The sequence below is a fragment of the Homalodisca vitripennis genome, chromosome 7 (assembly GCF_021130785.1).
Source record: "Homalodisca vitripennis isolate AUS2020 chromosome 7, UT_GWSS_2.1, whole genome shotgun sequence".
NCBI classification, from domain to species: domain Eukaryota; kingdom Metazoa; phylum Arthropoda; class Insecta; order Hemiptera; family Cicadellidae; genus Homalodisca; species Homalodisca vitripennis.
Window position 1 is genome coordinate 97035550 of NC_060213.1, and position 19782 is coordinate 97055331.

Sequence of the window (19782 nt, forward strand, 5' to 3'; positions counted from 1 at the left end):
GGTTGTATAAAAATATTAAGATTACTGAAGTAGAAAAACAAGCTGTTTAATTCACGAAAAAACTAACAGGATTTGGGTATCAACAGTTCAAAAAAAATTAGTAAAGGTAGAACACAATGTTTACATATACAAGGTGTTCAATTTAAAAGAGGCACCAAATCTGTGTAAATAACAATTTATTTATTGACATTGAACTGAATTACAACATATGTTGAAAATGTTGTCCATCCATTTCTATACACTTGTCGACATGTTGCACTATTGTCCTGGCCACTCTTCTTAGCTGTACTCTGTCAATCTTATTAATTGCATTGGTAATTCTTTTTCAAATTTGTCCATGAACCGTTGCCAACACACTGCACGAAATGTCATCACTAAATAAGTTTAAATCAAGGATACACATTCTTCAACAGTTAAACGCATTTTAACAAACAACAATACACTAATATGTAATCTAACCACACTTTGCTCAAACATCAATGCTTGACCTTTACTGGTTCAACTGCAATACACGGGGAATAAACAGTCATCCCCACTCCAGCTCGTTATAACAAAATTAGAAACAGTATTTAACCAGTTTCACACAAATATATGCATTTCCAAAAAAGAAAAAAAAAATTGTACAGCCTTTAATGAGCAATGGGGGCCAAGTTGAACACCCTGTACTTAACGCATTGAGGTAGTAGTTATATGAGCCTCTGCAAGTCTAGTAGCAGCAATTAATTTAGGTGAGAATGTAAGTGTTTAGTTATACTGTAATAACTTTTTTTTGTTTATGATACAGCAATAAATTTGAAACATTCTTTAAAATAATTTTGGTCTCTACATTGTTATATAACATTTAAAGAGATAAAATGCTTTATTTAAAACGTTTAGTTACATACATTATTTTTGAAAAATAGAAATCTAAATAAAAAACATTTAAAGCTGTGTATTTAGCTTTAAATAGTCCACATAGCTTTTTAGGCAGGAAAAAAATTAACCATGTATCTAAAAATCCAAACTTAAAACAAAGAAACAAAATTAAATACTCTCCACTGTTTTATTAATTTTGTTCCACACTAAAGTCAGTAGCTATGGTAACTATGTTGTTCTATGGTAAGATTCATAGTTCACAACACTGGATGCAGACAAGTCATTTTGATATTAGATATTAGAAATATTAGATAACCTCCATCCTCAGGGTCTGAGTCGTCTACAACAAAATTAGTGAAATGGTTTCTACATCGGGGTATAACGCAATCTTCAGAGCTTTCATCACTATCACTTCAACTTCAGAATCACGCAAATTTTCATGCTCTATCATTACACATAATGTAAACAAACAGTCAGAGAACACAGTGTACAAGATGAGCTATCAGCTGATCAGCAGCGGAAAAAAAAAGAAAAAAAGTTAACCACAGAATAAAAACAAAATTATTTATTTGTGTGTGGCATCTAAACACTTAGTAAGAGACATAACAACGATGTCTAGTGGAAATACAGTGAACTATGTGAACAGTGTAATGTCAAATGCCGATCACGTAACCAGCATGAGACTCAGTGTTCGGTCCTGGTCGAGTGCCATGTAACCACCACATGTGTCTACAACAACGGGTTAACATGAAATTTCCAATGCCCAAAAGGAAAGTGAAAGAATATGCAATTTAATACTATAGTGACAAAATTTATTACAATTTTATATACTACATTATATGTACTAAAATAAACAGTTACCAAAACAGTAATCAATATAATACTATGACTGCAAAATATATAAAACATTATTTAGGATATTTTGCATATTTGTTGAGTTTGCTGAAACTATGACCTCTTTTCTTTTCTCTTCTATCAGGACTTCTGCTATGGTTCGATTGATAGCGTGATTTCCATGTATCTGTAAAAAAAAAACAAGTGCTATCTATATTTACCGTACACTTAAAAAATAAAAAATTCTTTTCTGTAAAAATTGTTAACAGTAATAAATACATTAAAATTATATATCAATAGATAATTTCACATAGATAATTTCAAAGACTTTGAATTTTTATAACCCTCCAGAGCGCTTTAGTCTTATTGTCAGCTTCAGCTATAATGTGTTTTGTAGCTTGCTGCCTCAATTACAACAATCTTAGGTTGTATTCTTTTTTTATTTGTGATGCATTTCTTTTATGGTTTTCTCTACCTAAGGCATTGTATTGGTTTTGAGCCTTAACTAGCATTTCTTTAAGTGAATTGTCAAGGGGTCATTTAGTACTGGTTTATTAAGGTTGGGGAAGATAAATACCTCTATTTAGGAACTATTCTTGTATTGTAGGCAATATTTTGTGAACTAATCTCCTGCCAGTTCATTTATTTCCACTATATAATAATTCAATTTAATATAGCCTCAACACTGTAGATAGAAGAATTTGTGTACATACATAAAATAAAAATATGAGGTTTGGCTATAAAATAACCGGATTAGTATTGGCAGAACCACAGAATAAACGCAATAAGGCTGAATATCGGTCACGAAACTCTCCCTCCTAGAGTTTCGTCTGGCACCCTTACTTAATCCGCCTGTAGTGCCAGTTACAAACAGTTGCTATTTTGTCTCTATACCAGGAAAATGTGAAGTATCCAGAAAGAACAGTGTGTGAACACTAATTTTTTTTTTCTAATTTGGAAAATCTGCAAGTGAAACACTTATAATGTTACAACAAGTGTACGGCGACGACTGTTTACCATGAACACAAGTGTTTGTGTGGACACGTATTGGCAGACTATCATCTCAAGAACTGGTCCTAATATTGGAAAACAAGATCCCTTTTCAACAAGATCATTGGTTAATTACCAGAGCATCCTGACTACCCTAAGTGAGCATTTAGGGAGAAAACTGAACGATTTGTGAAAAAAACAAGTCATGAATCCTCCACCAGGCTAATGCTCCAGCTCACAAAGCTTTGTCAGTGAAGACGTTTTTGGCCACACGCAATCATTCACCCTACCCACTAGACTTGGTGCCATGTGAATTTTGTTCAAATAAGTCAAGTCAGCTTTGAGAGGAATAAGATTTGAAACTTTTGAAGCAATGAAAGAAAAAGCTACGGAATTCATTAACAAGGTTATGGAAAATGATCTGCAGCATTATTACGCACAGTGGAAAATTCGCATGTAGCGGTAAGGAGATCGTGGAAAGGAGTACACTGAAGGAGATAACATGAAATTGTAAATATGCTGTAAGTAAAGTAGCATTTGCATGATAGTGAATAACATTAGTAATATTTCAAACAAAATCATACTACAGAAAAATTAATAATCTTTACAAAGATTTATATTATGTGACAGTTAAAAAAACATTGAATCGTTAAAATAATAAAACGTGAAATTGTTCTCTCGCAGCAAAGCAGCTGAGTAAATTCAGTGCAGGAGCACCAGAGACATGTAGCGGTAATTCGACCAAGAGAGGGTTAATACATACAACTGAACTGACTGCTTTTAAAATAAAAGTCCAAATTAGGCATTAAAAATCATACAATCTTTGAAATTTTCCTTTTCAACAGAAATGAATGGATTTGTATCAATGATGTCCAAGATATGCAATTTTCAGTTGTGTCATCCACTTAAGAGATTAATAAACAAGGGGCTTCTCCTCCCACAGCTGTTTGTGTCAAAAATAACATATACTAAACGACAACATCCATGTACTTTTAATGTACTTAAATTAATTTATTATATAAATAAATAATACTTCAATTCAATTCAATATACAAAGTACAAAATTTCAGACCCATACCTTGTGTCGACGTTCTTCAAAATCATAGATAAATTGGTGGACTTCTAAATTAAATATTAATGAACAACCTATCAACTGATAGGCGTGGTTTTCTATTTGGAAAATCCACCACTACTGGCTGTCCTAACTGATTTAGCTGAATACATAACACTGATAACATCAAAGAAAACTAGAACAAATAATTTGATTACTTGAATTAAAAACAGCACTACTGAGATTCAAGAGCCACCCACATGCACATGAGCAAGTGATGACGATAAGGCGACCAATGAAGTGACCAGAAAGAACAATATCCTCACCACCAACTATGACTAAAGGTGTGCTCCAAGGCTCTGTTCTGGGTCCGGTTCTATTTATATAGTTTACCAATGACCTAAGTAAGAATGTTTCTTCATACTGCTATCCAGCTGTGTATTAATAACACTGTTTTGACCACCTTTATCAAGTCAATACATAATTTCAATTACTATCAAATCAATACTGTTACATAAAGAATTATGATAAAAAACAACACATCTTCTTTGAAAGAAATAACCAAGGAACAACTCCAGTTGATTCTCAAATTTCTCACACCACAAGGCACTTAAGACTAATAATGGATGATTCTCTTTCTCAGCATATCAAAATATATGGATTGCGTTATCAGTTCAGAAGAACAATTTTTGCTCCGAGAAGAATAAAATTTAATTCATAACACAGAAGCTACTAAAATAGTCTAGTATGCATTATATAAAGGCAGAGTTAGTTACAGGACAATAAACTGAGGGACATTTTCTTAGAGGCTGTCTTGGGATAGATGTTTGTAGAGAAGCCTTCAAAAACCTAATAAACAAATCTTGGTAGTAATGCCATCACAGCTCTCTACATATTTGTAGTCATCATGTATGCTGTTGGTCTCATCTTAACTCAAAACAACTTTTAAGTTAAAACAATCAGACATCATTATACCAGCTCACAGGACTTCACCATTTGCCATACTCTCTCAAACTCAAGCGAGAAGACACTGCATTCCTGGTTTATGTGAAGTAACTGTCTATACGATCAATGAATTCCTAGGCTTTGCAAATTAGGAATAACAATTTTTCATTACTTTTAATTTATATTTGTGAGTGATACCTGTTCTGTATTTTTTATTCATAAAATAAAGTTTCTGAACTTTGTTTAATTGAAATTATAACAATCAATGAAATACATAACAATTTTTTAAAACACAAATGATTATGAGTAGTATAAAAATGAATAAAAGGTTAAGACTTACCTTGGGATCTGTCTACATCAAAACGCTCGGAAAAATTTGATTGACCTCTTCTGTTAAGCTCCAACTTCGTTTGATCATAAGCAACTTTAATATCTTTTCTCCAATATGGATGTGTTTCCTGTTGAGAATGCTCTCTGTTTGAGGAAAAGTTTGAAGCTCCCGATTTCACTTCTCTATAGTTTCTACTGCTATTTCCTCTCTCATACGGTTGGTTCCTATCTCTTCCACTGGCTTCAGGAGTCAATTGTTTACCATCAGCTCTGGAAGTATCGCTGAAGTCAAACAGGCTAGAGAATTTAGATCCCTTCTCTCTCTGTTGATCTTCTTTATCCACCTGCTTTTCTTCTTCAAGGACTGTACTTCTAAAGTTTGTATTTCTGTCTGATGGACTAGGAAAACTCAACTGTTGTTGGTATGAGGACCTCTCATCTAGTTCATATCCAGATCCTCTTTGTCGGTCAGATTTCCAAAAATCAGTATCTTTGAATGGTGGTGATGGTGGAGGAGGAAGAATATCTGTATGTGATGGATTATGAAACTGTACCTTCTGGTATAAAGATCTCTCTTTTTCGTTCCATCTTGAACTTCTTTCTTGGCTACATTCTTCAAAAAGATAAGAGTCATTGTTCAATGATGATAATAGTGGTGGTGGTAATGGTGGTGGGGGAATTCGTGCATGCCTTGAACTATCAGTAGGTAGATCCTCTATATTCTGCTGCTCCATATTATGTGCTCCTGAACCTGTGTTTTCATAAACTGTATAGTTGTTTGGTTCTTCTCCCAACCCTCTTGAAGATGACATACAAGACTGATCTCTCATTCTTGAATTTAAATATGGAGGTCCTTCTACAGCAGACACATTTGTTTGTTCAAAAGGAGAATACATTTCATTGTTTAATTGCAGCAATTTTTGCTTCTCATTTTTTACCGAATGTGATTCTTTAAAAGAATCCTCTACTTGGTCAAGCCTACTTTTTTTCTCAAATTCTTTCAGCTCATCTCCTTTCTCTGATTCTGGCAAATCAAACAATTGCTTAAATTCTCTCCTTTTTTGTACAATATGGTCTTCTGAATTCCTCATAAACGTTTGATCGTAAAAGCTTTTAACATTTCTATTCCAAAACTTGTCACTTTCTTGACGATTAACCCCTGCCGATTCTCTGACTATCCTGTTTTCCATTGTGCTTGAATCAGATTCGGTAAACATATTCTTACTGATATTCCGTTGCTGTTCCACTTGTCGACTTGTATTTTTAAAATTTGAAGTATTAACAAATGGATGGGATAAAACTGGTGGTTGGTTTTCCAACATATTTTCTGTGTTGTGTGGTTTGTTCTGGGTCCTACTGGGTTCTCTAGAAGAACGATTAACCCCTGCTGATTCTCTGTCTATCCTGTTTTCCACTGATAAGAAAGTTTGTGCTTCTTTACCAAACTGTTTTTCAACCTTATTAAATTGGCTTGAGCTTTTAAATTGTGAGCTACTTTCCTTTAACTGTTTTTCCATCTGTTGAATTATGCTATTTAAATCCAATGCTTTATCTTGATTAGAACAATTAGATTGTTGGTTGAATGATTGCACGTTATTAGTATGCTGATGACTAGATTCTGTCGAACCCAAGTCACTGGAAATTCGATTATTTGCAGATACTTCTTCTATACTCTGGTTGAGACATCCTTCGGTTCCTTCTAGATATCTGGAAGTCTTGCCCATTTCAATAAATTGTGGTTCAGGGTTAGTATTCTTAAATAACTCTTTAACAGGATTCACTGGTTGAGCAATCTTTCGACTTTCTGTTGAAATGCTCGATAGAGAGGGCATAGGTGATTCAGTTTCCATCCAAACATCTACTTCACTGTTATATAATGTATTGCTGTCAAGATTTGAGTCTTCTTTTTTTGTTCCTGAGTTGGAAAAACTTGAACTGTTATCAAGACGTGTGGACAAATTAAGTTCTGTTTCCTGCCATCTTTGTTCGCCCTCAAATTTAATCTGATTTCTCAGTTGCATGGAATCTCTGACATCTTTAGATTTGTGACTTAATTTGGGTGGTAAACATTCTGCACCATCATCAAAACCCGCTGCACTATACGTCCGTTTGTCTTGATAACTATACTTCCGTCTCTGCCATAACTCTCCTTCAACATTTCTTGATACTTTGGTGGAGATTTCAATTCTTTCATTTGGGTTTCCCATTTCACTATTTACTGGTTCTCTTTCACTAAATGTACTTGGCACAGTCTCTAATCTTTCAGATGGTGAATTCTGTTTGATAATAGTCATATTTTTATTAGGTTTGAATGGAGGTATTCGTGATTGAGGTGTTAATGATAGTTGAGTGGATGAATTTTCTCCAGAGAATTCATTATCAGATTGTTTCAAATCAAACAGACTTTGCAAGTCTCTCCTGTTAGCTTCACCTTGTGTGTGACTTTCACCAGTTACTGGAGACTTCAGCCTGAAACAGAATTACTTTATTAGTAGTGCTACACAATAAAACACTATTAAAAGGAGACAGGATTTTTCCGGACATTTGCCATCTTTCAGTGATAAAAAAAAAATCAGTAACACTACGTTCTGAGATCTGCAATCTGATCTCTTCTTCAGGTAAATAACTAACCTAACACATAATTATTTACTAGGTTAGCTAGGTTAAAATAAACAAATCATACCAGAGCGTTATGACATGCGTTAGTCAGGAATCACAACCACCATGACTGATCGTAAGTGGTTGGTCGATGAATGCAGATCTATTGTGACCTGTTATTCTGTAGTTCAGTTTTATAATTAGTGTTGTGTTTAGTTTTTTTAAGTGCATGTTTTAAAGTTAGTGAAGTTGACACACAAGATGGTTGACCACAGTAGTTGACCACAATTTTGTTAGGTACTTGCTATGTGTGAGATGTAATCTAAACATAGATTCTACTGCAGAATCTTCACAACTTTTTTTACTAACAAAATTCTAGATAGTATTGTCAAATTTACTTATAAACGAATACAAAAGTACTTCCTAATTACACAAGCCAACGTAATGGAAAGGATAATTCAATGGTTTAACACATTGACTGCGGTCAAAATATTTTACCCACTATGAGAATGACCTCACTGAACCCTTAAACAAACAATGGCGCACGCAGTCATCGGTGACCGCGCCACACGCGACTTTTTAAATATAAGCCTTTATAGGGATTCTTTATATGGCTGAGGTACTTCATGCTTCACATTTAAACCTTTATGATCTGTGGCTGAATAAGGGTGCAATTTCTTCAAAATTGTATGAGTTTGAGAAGATTGAGATTCCTGATTAGAGCTAAGAGATTCGATGATGCCAATACCAGAAAGCCTTGTAAAAAGTTAGATAAGTTAGCCCCCATTTGTGAGGTATTTGAAAGTGTAGTAAAACAGTGAGCAATTGTCTCATAATTGACATGATGCTCAAATCATTTAGAGATTGTTGCAATTTTAAGCAATATATTAGTAACAAACCAGCAAAAATTAGATTGAAAATTTTTGCAATGAGCTGATATACTATTACTATGGAAGTATATACTTGTAAGCAGCCTGAGAGCTCTTGCAATGTTGATAGTTCTGGCTTAGCTGTTTTAAACAGACTTGTACACACAGTTTCAGGAATGGCACGAAACATTTCACTGACAACTGGTACACTTCAGTGCCACTGGCTGAATCCCTTCATAAAGTCCACAAACTTACACTGGTGGGTGCACGAAGGAAAAATAAAAACCAGATTCCTCCTGAAAATGTGAATCTAAGGAATTGAGTTAAGAATTCAATCAAGTTTGAGTTTCAGAAGAAAACATGTAACTGCTGTTCTACTATCCAAAGAAGTTGTTCTCATATTGTAAATGATGATTAATACAGATGATATTTATTATGGCGCTTTGTGTCGCCAATAGGCCTTTCATAACTTTTTATAACTCTAAAAAAGGTGGAATTGATGTAGAAGACAAAAATAATGGTACATATTGATCAACTAAATCTGGTAACTTTTTCACATACAACTCTTTGTGGATTAAATAAATAAAAATAAATACATTTTTCGTGAGTTTGCAAAATTATGTGTAAAACTTGAAGTTAATGAACCAAATTCTTTGTTGACATTTCAAAGTTATTTAAATCAAGCAATTTGTTAAGATTTAAGTTTAATTGTTATTGACAATCGTCAATATCATTTTAGGATCACTTAAAAGTGGAGGCTTATGTTTAGGGCCGTTTTCTTTTTCAACCTCCGATCTCACACTGTGACGGCCAGACAAGTGGCAGGTCCGTGGTATGTGCAGTAGTTGATCGCTCAGCGCAAACTGGCTACCTGAACTTGACAGTGACAAATGTTGTAGTGAGGAAGATCGACTAATGAGCACACTGTGGACCTGCCACTTGTCTGGTCATTATTATGGCATGAGATTAGAGGTTGAAAAAAATGGTCCTTGTGTATATATATATATATATATATATATATATATATTACATGTATACATCTAGACACGTGTAGTGTAAGCAGTTACACATAGCAAGTCACAATAGCACTGACGTTATAACCATCCTAAAATAAATGTGAAAGTTCTTTTGTTTGTTTTTTTTTTTTTTGCTTTCACATGTAAACTATTAAACCGATTGTACTCCAATTTTACATAGACATTCTTACAGTCCCTGGTATGAATATAGGCCTATCTTAAATCAAAAATCCCACCTGGCTACGCCCCACTGGTCTTTAAAGTAACAAAAAATTCCATCTTGGCCTCTAAAATTGTGAAATATTAATTGAAAGAGTCTGTCAAATGTAATCGACCGTTCGCTATAAACATTGTTTTATGACAGCAAAACCATATGTTTAATTAATTTAACCCTAGAAGTGTGTCCATGTTACCAAAGATAAAACGTCAGTCCATTTTTGACGTGTTGCAAGGGTTTATTAAAAAAATCGTAAAAAATACTTGATATCAAGAAAACATATATATTGTTATATATCGCTTTTCTTCTCAGAAGTTGTACTATATGAAATTGGAATAAATGTTTTGATATTCTTTGGTTTAGTATATATTTTCATGAAAATAATGAGAAATTGCAAAAACTTTTATATGAAAATTTCAAATTTGGACCTCTGTAAGGTATTGAAATATTACAGTAAGGTCAAAATGTTAAATGTATAAAATGTAGAGAATTTTATGCCAAATTAGAAAATGTATTAAAAATTTCTATAAAACAAAAATTGTAATTTTGTCATTTTTTTTACAAAAGCGAAAATATATAAAAATGTACAAGGGTTTGGGCTTTTCATTTTTTTACCTCCAAATGTGACTATATATTTATATAAAAAATAGTTTTCTATTGTAAATTATACATGCTATTTGAAAACACTAAAAGTAAACAACAACAAAATAAACTGTTATTTTATTATAAGCATACAAAAAAAATCTTTTGAAAAATAAAAATATTTTGTAACAAAATGCAGAAACAAGCTAAAAATTTTCACTTATACTTTATGTTTATGTAATTTTTGAATGTACACTTAGTAAGTATGTTTATTAGGCTAAAATAAAATATAAGATATGTTCAAATACTTTGAAAAGGAACTGAGTTATAACATTTCTTGTTAGCAGTCGCACGTTGAAGAATTTACTCATAAAAAATAATCTGGTTTGCAATGTATTAAAATTATGAAAACAATTTTTTAATTTTGTTACTTGTTATATTATGTTAGCACATAATGTTTGAAAGAAATACACTCAATAATTTTTTTAATTGAGTAAAAAATAAATGTTGTGCGTCAAATATTGTAAAACCTTGCATTGTAAAATTTTTTACAATATATAAACAATAGATATTATAGTTCAAAATAACATTGTTTTATAATGTTTTTGTCATTTCATATGCATTTATGCAGTAGAGTATTTCAACCTGAAAAAATAGAGACCTAAATTATGAAAATCTGTAAAAAAATAAGCTCGTGGTGAAATAAAATATGAGCTTACGAACCTAAAATAAGTTACAAGACAATGGCCTACAGGGATGGGTTGGGTTGGTCTTGATGCGACGCTGTGATTCATCTCTTTCATTTCGCACTGCTGGAAACCTACTGAACTAAATTTACCATTGAAAGATTGTACCGGTAGATCGTTTCTTTCACTTTACACTGTTTTTTTTATTTTCTTTATTGACAATAAATAACTGTGTGAATGTTTATACTAACCTGCATAAAATATGCTGGTTTACAACTTTAGAATTGTCCCTTTTTAGAATATTCATAGTTAATCAACTATTCGTTCTAATGACTTTCTGTTTGCACTGGAAGAAAGAATATTTCATTCGGCGTCTATTGACATATGGCAGCACTGTTGGCAGGCAATACGTAACTTGCTGTAATTGGTTGAAAATGACGTATTTCTTTAACCCAGCCACCCGCGAAATTCAACTCAAATGATGAATTCTTCAGAAAACATTTCACCACGACCGTAATATTGAAGTTAGAAAAAAAGTTTATATGGAAATTGTAGAGTGGAATCTCACAATTTCAATGATACCAAAAACATGGTGATTGTTTGAAGATAAATAATTATTTTTAATGAAAAACTGAACCGACATACAATATGCTGGTTCCGCACAACACACATAAATTACAACCGACATATAATATGCTGGTTCCACACTTCTAGGGTTAATCACTATTTTCAATTTGTTTAAATTTGTAGTGTGTAAATTCTCTAAGAAGTAACCATAGTTTTCACACCTTTTTTTATTTCAGCAATTAGGTAAGTACTCAACTTAACTCCGAAGATAATTTCCTTTGAATCAGTCGGCAAGAACTATGCTCAATGAAAGTTCGATGGACTGTGCTTTTGAACTAATGTACCAATTTGAGCTCTAAGGAAACGAAACACGTAAATAATGTCATTATTAATGTGCTTTTAACTGTAAATTTTTAACAAATATTAAGTATTAGATATAAAAGACAAACCTACATCTAACTTATACTATAAATTTAAAGACTGTTACAACATCCATCTCAGTAGTCTTTTGACAGAAGTAGGCTTCTCTGATCTGTGACATATATTTTATTAATCAGGAAACAAGGAAAAATCTTGTAGTGTCAAACTCAGGGTCATATTAATATAGAAGGTTCTTAATAAAATTGTGAAAAAGCATCCAGGCAGCCTATGCTAAGAAAAGATGATAATATAAAAATAGCCTTCTACAATTGTTGGAAGAACAAAGAACAGACTTATTTAAGGATGGACACTGGTATAAATAAATAATACAAGATTACTGCTTTAAGATTGGTAGAAATTGTATCCACAAAAAGATTAAAGTAAAAATAAACTAAAACATTGCCTTTGTTTTTGTTATAATTTGTTGCACATAAAACATGCACTGAACTTTTCAATCAATTCCTAATTTAATACTAGTATATAGATATTTATTTTTCTTACTTTTCTTTTGGAAGGTGTAATTTGTATTTCTCATTTTCTTTGCTGTTCCTATCCATCAACTTGCTATAAATTTCTCGGGGTGTTTTTTTCTTGTATATACAAATAGAGTTGTGGCCAAAATGTCTTGCCAAGAAACCATGCTCCTTACTCAACCTGAAAATAAAATTAAAATTAGTTGCAACGCTGATAGCTTAAAAGTACATATATCAAAAATTTACTGAAGGTTTTGAATTTTTTCTGGCTATTGACTGACCATAAAATGTTTTCATTTTTGAAAATGCTATAATTTGTTAGCATACTGAATCTTTTATAACAACTGTATTAATCACTGTGTAATAACTATTCATTATTTGTATAAAACTTCATTTTTTACACACTGAAATAGTTCCAATGCATAGTATTATATCGCTTTGTCAGTGTGCTTGGAGAGACACATATGATACACTCACCATATGTTTAACTATAAATTTTAAAACCATTGATATCTGTGAACAGAATTAATATTAAGAAACATACAACACTTTCAGTCATCTCTAGAAGTTTATCATTGTCATTGGTCAGACCTACTATTAACATTTCTATCACAGTATAAAATGTAATAATAAATAACAGAAAACAAAAATTATACTCACTGCAAAACTAGATGTCTCTCTGACACAGTAAAGTTGTCCAGAAAAAACAAATCTTCAACGGAGCTGTTCCAGAAATGACTGAACAGTTTTTTCAGCTCAAATTCATTGCTTGCTTCACTGGGATCTACAATCCTGAAAAATAAAATAAATTAAGAGATTCATGAGTATTTATAAACTCAGGATTGACAAAAATACAGAGGCAGCTGAACAATTTCTATTTTGTTCAACTTATGAAGGTGGAACTCTGAAATTAACATTCAATTGAAAATTCATTTTTCAGCAATCAATAACACCCCTTCCTCAAGGGGGGGGGGTAGAGGAAGGGATTACAGAATTGTGGGCCATTGAATCAAAACCTTAGAGAACCTTAACCTTTTGATTAAGGTGGCATAGACCATTTCGACATTTTTTATTTAAAAAAATAATTGTACTACATTATAAGAGTAATTAATTCATATCCTATTTGATCGATTCCAAACTATCAATATTTAGTAGTTTTCTATTCTTTTTTTTCTGCGGTCTCTGAACTATGACAATATTAATTTACTTCTGACAGGTAATTATATTTATAATTTATGCATACCAATTATGCATGTTTTTATGCAAACAAGTATTACAAAAGGATATTATTATTGCTGTATAACAATACTTTTCACTGCATAACAACACTCTAAATACATTATTTTGAAGTTAAAATATGTTAGTTTTTAGTCTGCTTCTTGCCCAAGTGAAAAAATGTTGTAGAAAGATTACTTTCATTCTTTTCAGTGAGTCTAATATTGCTCTTGTGAATATTTTTATATGAAGAAAATAAACTGAAAAACGAGATTTAGTTTTTTACAAGAAATAGACGTGTATATCTGCTTTCCATTTTTTGCTAACAGTTGGTCTGGTTAAAGCAGTGTTGGTGAGAGGTTGCGATTTGTATTTTATTTAGTACTTATATCACCTTGCCATATTAAAAAAATCTCAAAAATGTGTATTGTATATGAATTTTATTCAGACTTTACTGTCTCTTATATAGTACATCTATTAATAATCGTAAAAACAATGCATACAACAAAACTTCAAACATGAAATTCTATAAAAGGATGCAAATTACACTTTTAGGTACTAGGTATAGTGATTAGAAAATTATATAAATTAATAACTATTTTAGAATAACTCTTTTTCAAAACTTTTGCATTTTAAAGTAAAACTTTGCTCTAAATAATTTATGATGTATAAAATTTAGTTTGACATTCTCGGAAACACAATCCAAAAAATATTAAATACACAACAAATTAAAAAAAAAAAAAACTTTTTATAACATTAAAAAAAATGTTTACTTAAACGTAGTTTCCAGTATTTTTAATTTTTGTTTGAACAATAGTAAAAAATGTGTAGTCTTCACTTTATTGAAAAAAATAATTATGCCTTTCTGTTATATAATTGTTTCCCAAACGCTTGCAAAGTCATAGACTATAAGACCGGCACTTTACGCGTATTACTTACGGAATGGCTGTGGTACTCAAAAAGTTAATGTAAGTGAACATCTATTAGCAAATGTTTTCAAATGTTCTGACGAGATAAATGTATGAAAGAATCTCAATTTGGATATCCTTCAAGAAACATAAAGGCTATTTCAAGTTTTTTAATACTATTAAATATTAATAAACCATTTAATTTTTTAACCAAAAAATTCACAAAATATTTGGAAAACATATGAATTTAGGATAGTAACAGCTATGATATGAGACATCAAAAATGGGACTTCAATTTCTTAGATAAACCCACTTATACTGACTAAGGTGTATTAAATTTATTTGTGCCAACTGTTTACATATTGGAAAAATACTGGGTTTAACAGGTATCTCTTAAAATGTCAACATTACAATTGATAAATTTTTCTTGTCTTTTTTCTCACACATGTCAGATTTCTGACAAGTGAAACATGTGCATTCTCTTGCATTGGTTATAGTACTCAAAGTCAACATTATTATTTACTTATAATGTCCTATTTTTAAATATGTAATGATGGCAAACGTATGAAAATCTGTTGTTCTTTAAAATTGTCCACTGTAAATAATAAGTTTTCTAACAAAATTTTGATTGCAGGCCCATTAATCTAATTAGTGCATTTCATGAGTAAACCATGACTACAACTTTGTGAGGTTTGGTCAAGAAATATATAAATTATGACCCAATAAACCATGATAAGGGGTCTGTTCACTAAGTATCGAAAATGGTTTCAAAAATGAAAATTTATTATAGGTATCATTACAATTACTTGATAATCTTCAAAATAGATTCCTCCAGCATCGATACACTTGGTTTAGCGCATCTGCCACTCGTCAAAAGCCCGCTGGAAGTCGGTTTCTAAAATAGTTCAGAACCTTTTTCGTTGCCTGTTGAACCACCTCAATGGAGTGGAACCGATGACCTATGAGCTCCTTTTTCATACACGGAAACAAGAAAAAGTCTGGTGGAGCCAGGTCTGGGTTGTAGGGGGGTGAGGCAATGTTTCCAAGCCGAATTTCGCCAGCAGCTGGCGCACAACAATCGCACCGTGGCATGGCACAATGTTATGGTGGAGTTTCCAATTCTTCGCAATGTCTGGTCGTACGTGTTACGCGATTTCTCAGGTGTGTCAGTACTTGCATGTAAAATTCACCATTTACTGTTGTTCCAGTAGGCACAAACTCCTTGTGAACAATGCCATGTCAATAAAAAAACAATCAGCATGGTTTTGATTTTGACATCAGAGCTTTTTTCGGATACGGTGACGCATTCATATGCCATTTTGAACTTTGACGTTTTGTTTCCGGATCGGAATGAAACACCCACGATTCATTACCGGTAATAATGTCGAGAAATCTCAAACCATGAACACAGTCCAAAATTTCTTGCAAAATTTCCACCCGCAACAGTTTTTGTTCCTCGCTCAAGACTTTTGGCACCAGCTTCGTGCACACCTTCCTCTCCTCATTGCAAGATCTTCTGTTACAATAGTGTGTACAGTTCCGACTGAAAGACCGGTCTCCTTACTAATAAGGGCGATGGTTTAACGCCTGTCCAGAGTCCAAACATTTTTCACTTGTGCCACTCAAAAACTCTTGTGTGGCTTAAGGCATCATCCCCATAAGCCTGATTAATGAGTTCAAGGGTCTTAGATGCAGTTTTTTCCGAGTTTAAAGCAAAAATTCACAGTGTAGTGTTGCTCAAACGTCCGCTCCATGCTGGCGTGATGGCAAAATAAAAAATAACACGTCACAAGAATCCACCTCCTGTCTCAACGCATGCCCGCAGGCGACTGAATTAAAGTGCGCCTGAGTGGTGGGGAACTCCTCTATCGAGGCTGACCGGTTGGACCCCTCTCCACTTCTCCGTTGAGGATAAAGTAAATCAGTACCGATACTTCTTGAACAGACCCTGTGCATACCAGACGACATTGGCATACCTACATACAAATTATAATAGACATAGGTGTATTTTCCAAAACCAGTTCTGGCAGAGCTATTAAAAAAATATTTTTTATTTATTATTTCTTCTTCCAAAAAAATAAAGAAATAGAAAATAAATTAAACTTTGACCGCAATGGAAATTAGAAACAAGTAAAACTTTATCATCTCAGCCATGTTTTCTTCAGCGCTTTAAGAGTTAAATTTCTTTTGTAATCCAGTATTTTGCAATTATTAGTCGGAAATTTTGAACCAGTGACGTATGCAATGCACAGTGAATTTAAATTACATTTTATTAGGCTGAAAGCAGGTTAAATTCTACTGCAATCAGTAGATCTATTACAATAGTGAATATTATTCAGTACAATGATCAAACTATAATCATAAACATCCTGTAAATATAACATAAAACTAATTTTATCATAACCACATGTATAACCAAACTGTACAATCTAAACTAATATAATCCAGTAATACTATAAAAAATAATACTAATCACAAATTACAATAAAAAAAGTACAAAATCATGTCATTTAAATTATGTGTTTTATTTCAAAAAAAGGATGCATTAAACTATTTTACAGCATAGTTTCCACTAATTTTTAGGCACAACTATTATATAGCCACCAACGAAGATCATTTTCCAATGAAACAACAAATTTTCAACAGACACATTGTTAACTGTTACCATACAAATGTAAACATTAGCTTACCTATAGATGTTCTCTTTGCTCTTGTATCCTTTGGATATAAACTGTGGCACACCACCACCTAATCCAGAGTAATCTTTTTTTATCTGAAAGAGAATCCTTAGTTGTATAAAATAATAAATATTCACACAAAACCACTAATGTCCATTGCTTGTTAACAGCTAATTAATACGATTACTGTAACTATAGTAGTTGCAAACATGGACATTTGACTTTAATATTTATTAATAATGTAAAGAGATTAATAGACCTAATACTAATGCTATCGTAAGAAATTAATCTTCTAAACTCATGCAAAGTTTAACAATGTATTTCAGACCTAAGTGCATTAAAAAACAGTTTATTTGTCACAAACCAGGCTTGCAATGATATGTCACGTACTAAAATAAGCACCATTCAATAAATCATTACGAAAGACTTGACAACCTAAATCTTTTATATCAATTTATAGTGAGCCACCACAGGCAGACTGTGATCTCCAGATGGCCAAAACTTGAGGGGGAACGGAGTACAATGAAAGAAGAGATAAGGAGCAGGAAGGCACAATGTTGGAAGAGCTGGTTGACTCAGTAGGAATGATTTTTGTGGAAGGAGTTACAAGCTTATCACAGGAAAATTCTAATATAGCATCCTCTCACTGGATAAGGTGGCTTTTTGATTAGTAATGAGAGAGCTTTTCACTTGACATGCAGAGACAACATATGAAGAGCTGGCAGCCATAGGTATGTCTATGTTCACAGGAGAAGAGGTCTAGGCAACAGGAAAGCGGATGAAACCAAAGCAAAGTCCAAGTCCAGACAATATCCTTGTGCAGGTGATACAAATAGCAATGGAATATCAACCATGAGAAGTACAATGGGAGACGAACTAGATCCCTCTACTAAATGGGAAATTTCCCAAAAATCTGGAAGAAAGTGAAATTTGTATTATTAAACAAGCAGGGAAAGCCTGATGGAGTCCTTTCATACAGGCCAATATGTCAGCTGGAAGCTGCAGGAAAGCTATTGGAGCATTTGTTGGTAGAAAGGCATGCATCAGTGTTGGAGGCATGTGGGGGGGCTATCCCCAAATTAACATGACTTTTGTTAAAGAACGCTCTACTACGGTCTCATAAGAGCGATGAGAAGGTGGAGGATCAGGTGAGTTGTCCACAGCGACAACAAAGAATACAAATAAATAGTGATACACCTGGATGTCAAGAATGCCTTTAGCAGTGCATCATGGTAATATATTGTAGCTGCACTGATAGGAAAGAAAAAAAGTCAATACTTGCTAGGAATGTTATATGCAAAATTAGCCCAGTAACAAATGTATAGGAGTTGAGAACATAAGAGTGGATTTTCAGATGTCCAGTAATGTTTCACAAGAATCTGTGTTGAGACCAGTGCTCTGAACATACTATATAACGGAATGTTACGATGCAAATTCCAGAAGGAGTTATAACGGTAAGCTAGCAGCTGTGTTGTAATTAGCAGCACAAACTAAGTGCAGGTTCTAATGAGGCAATGATCAGAGTAAGCACATGAATGAAGGAACACATGCAAGGGCTTGCTCCTCAGAAGACAGAGGGAGTAGGCAGAAGAGTGATCAAAAACACCAGTAAGATTTGTTGCTTTTTGCTGCACAGATAATTTCAAAGAGAAGATCGTGTATCTTGGAGTGTAGTTGGACTTTTGGGAACACATACAGGCAGTAGATCACAGGATAGAGCCATGAGCGATGACCAACTTATGGCTAATGTTTGAAGCCCAAAGCAGTGCTCAGGATGGTTACTCACAACTGTTGTTGCCTCAATGGCGTGGTATGCTTCACAGTTTGCAAATGGGCTGCAAGAACAACAGTGGCAGAAAGTAAATTAGAGAGTTTGTGGCAAAATGAACTGGCACTGAAATGTGCAGTGGACGTAGGAATTGTACTCGCATTATGTAGCATTTGTAATAGCAAGTGTGATTTCCATATAAACCTATATTGGGTGATTAGTTAATTATGATCTTTTACCATCATAATATAATAATAATATGTGAATATAACTATATTCACATGATCTGCAATGTTACTTTCTATCCGCAAGTTCCTACTATTAGGATATGTTGTTAATGCATTGTAAACACCCTCACCTCAATAAAAGGGCAATACTTCCTTAGATTTTTCAAAGCATCTTCAGCGGCCCTTTCTTTCACCAACTTCTCGATATATGAGGTTGCTCTGCCAACCACTCGTCTGTCAATAAGAGCTTCACCAGTTCTGTAAAGAAACAGTAAAATAATAAATATAACAACCTTACTTTTTATTAATAAATTTTTAACAGACATATTTCACTTTCATATGAATAACACAACCAAAATTGGTTATTTTATCAGAGAGAGGTACAGGAACACTGTTCCAGCAAAAATTGAGATATATAAGAGGCATGTTTTTTAAGCAAGTAGTAAAAAAAATCAAGCAAACTGTTTGTAACAATATTATTTTGAAATGAAAGCCCACACTTGTATCTACTTTTCTACATAATTGCCATCAATATTAAAGCACTTATCATATT

General features: G+C 33.0%; 1 protein-coding gene across 1 annotated transcript; it reads right to left on the reverse strand.

The window, feature by feature from the left end:
- Positions 1-1650: 1650 nt before the first annotated feature.
- Positions 1651-19628, reverse strand: LOC124366074. Its single transcript, XM_046822297.1, has 6 exons — positions 19361-19628; positions 17247-17329; positions 13094-13225; positions 12462-12614; positions 5016-7474; positions 1651-1876 (listed from the first exon to the last, which is right to left on the reverse strand). The coding sequence occupies exons 1-6, from the start codon at positions 19553-19555 to the stop codon at positions 1764-1766; spliced, it is 3135 nt and encodes a 1044-aa protein (XP_046678253.1). The 5' UTR covers positions 19556-19628; the 3' UTR covers positions 1651-1763.
- Between the last annotated feature and the right edge of the window lie 154 nt (positions 19629-19782).

Excerpts from the sequence above, each read along its gene's own strand:
- LOC124366074 (XM_046822297.1), bottom strand. The coding sequence starts at position 19,555 with ATGTCTGTTAAAAATTTATTAATAAAAAGTAAGGTTGTTATATTTATT. Across the intron at positions 7,475-12,461 it reads TTACACCTTCCAAAAGAAAA|GCTGAAGTCTCCAGTAACTG; the intron begins GTAAGAAAAATA and ends ATTCTGTTTCAG. Across the intron at positions 1,877-5,015 it reads TGATGTAGACAGATCCCAAG|ATACATGGAAATCACGCTAT; the intron begins GTAAGTCTTAAC and ends TTTTTTTTACAG.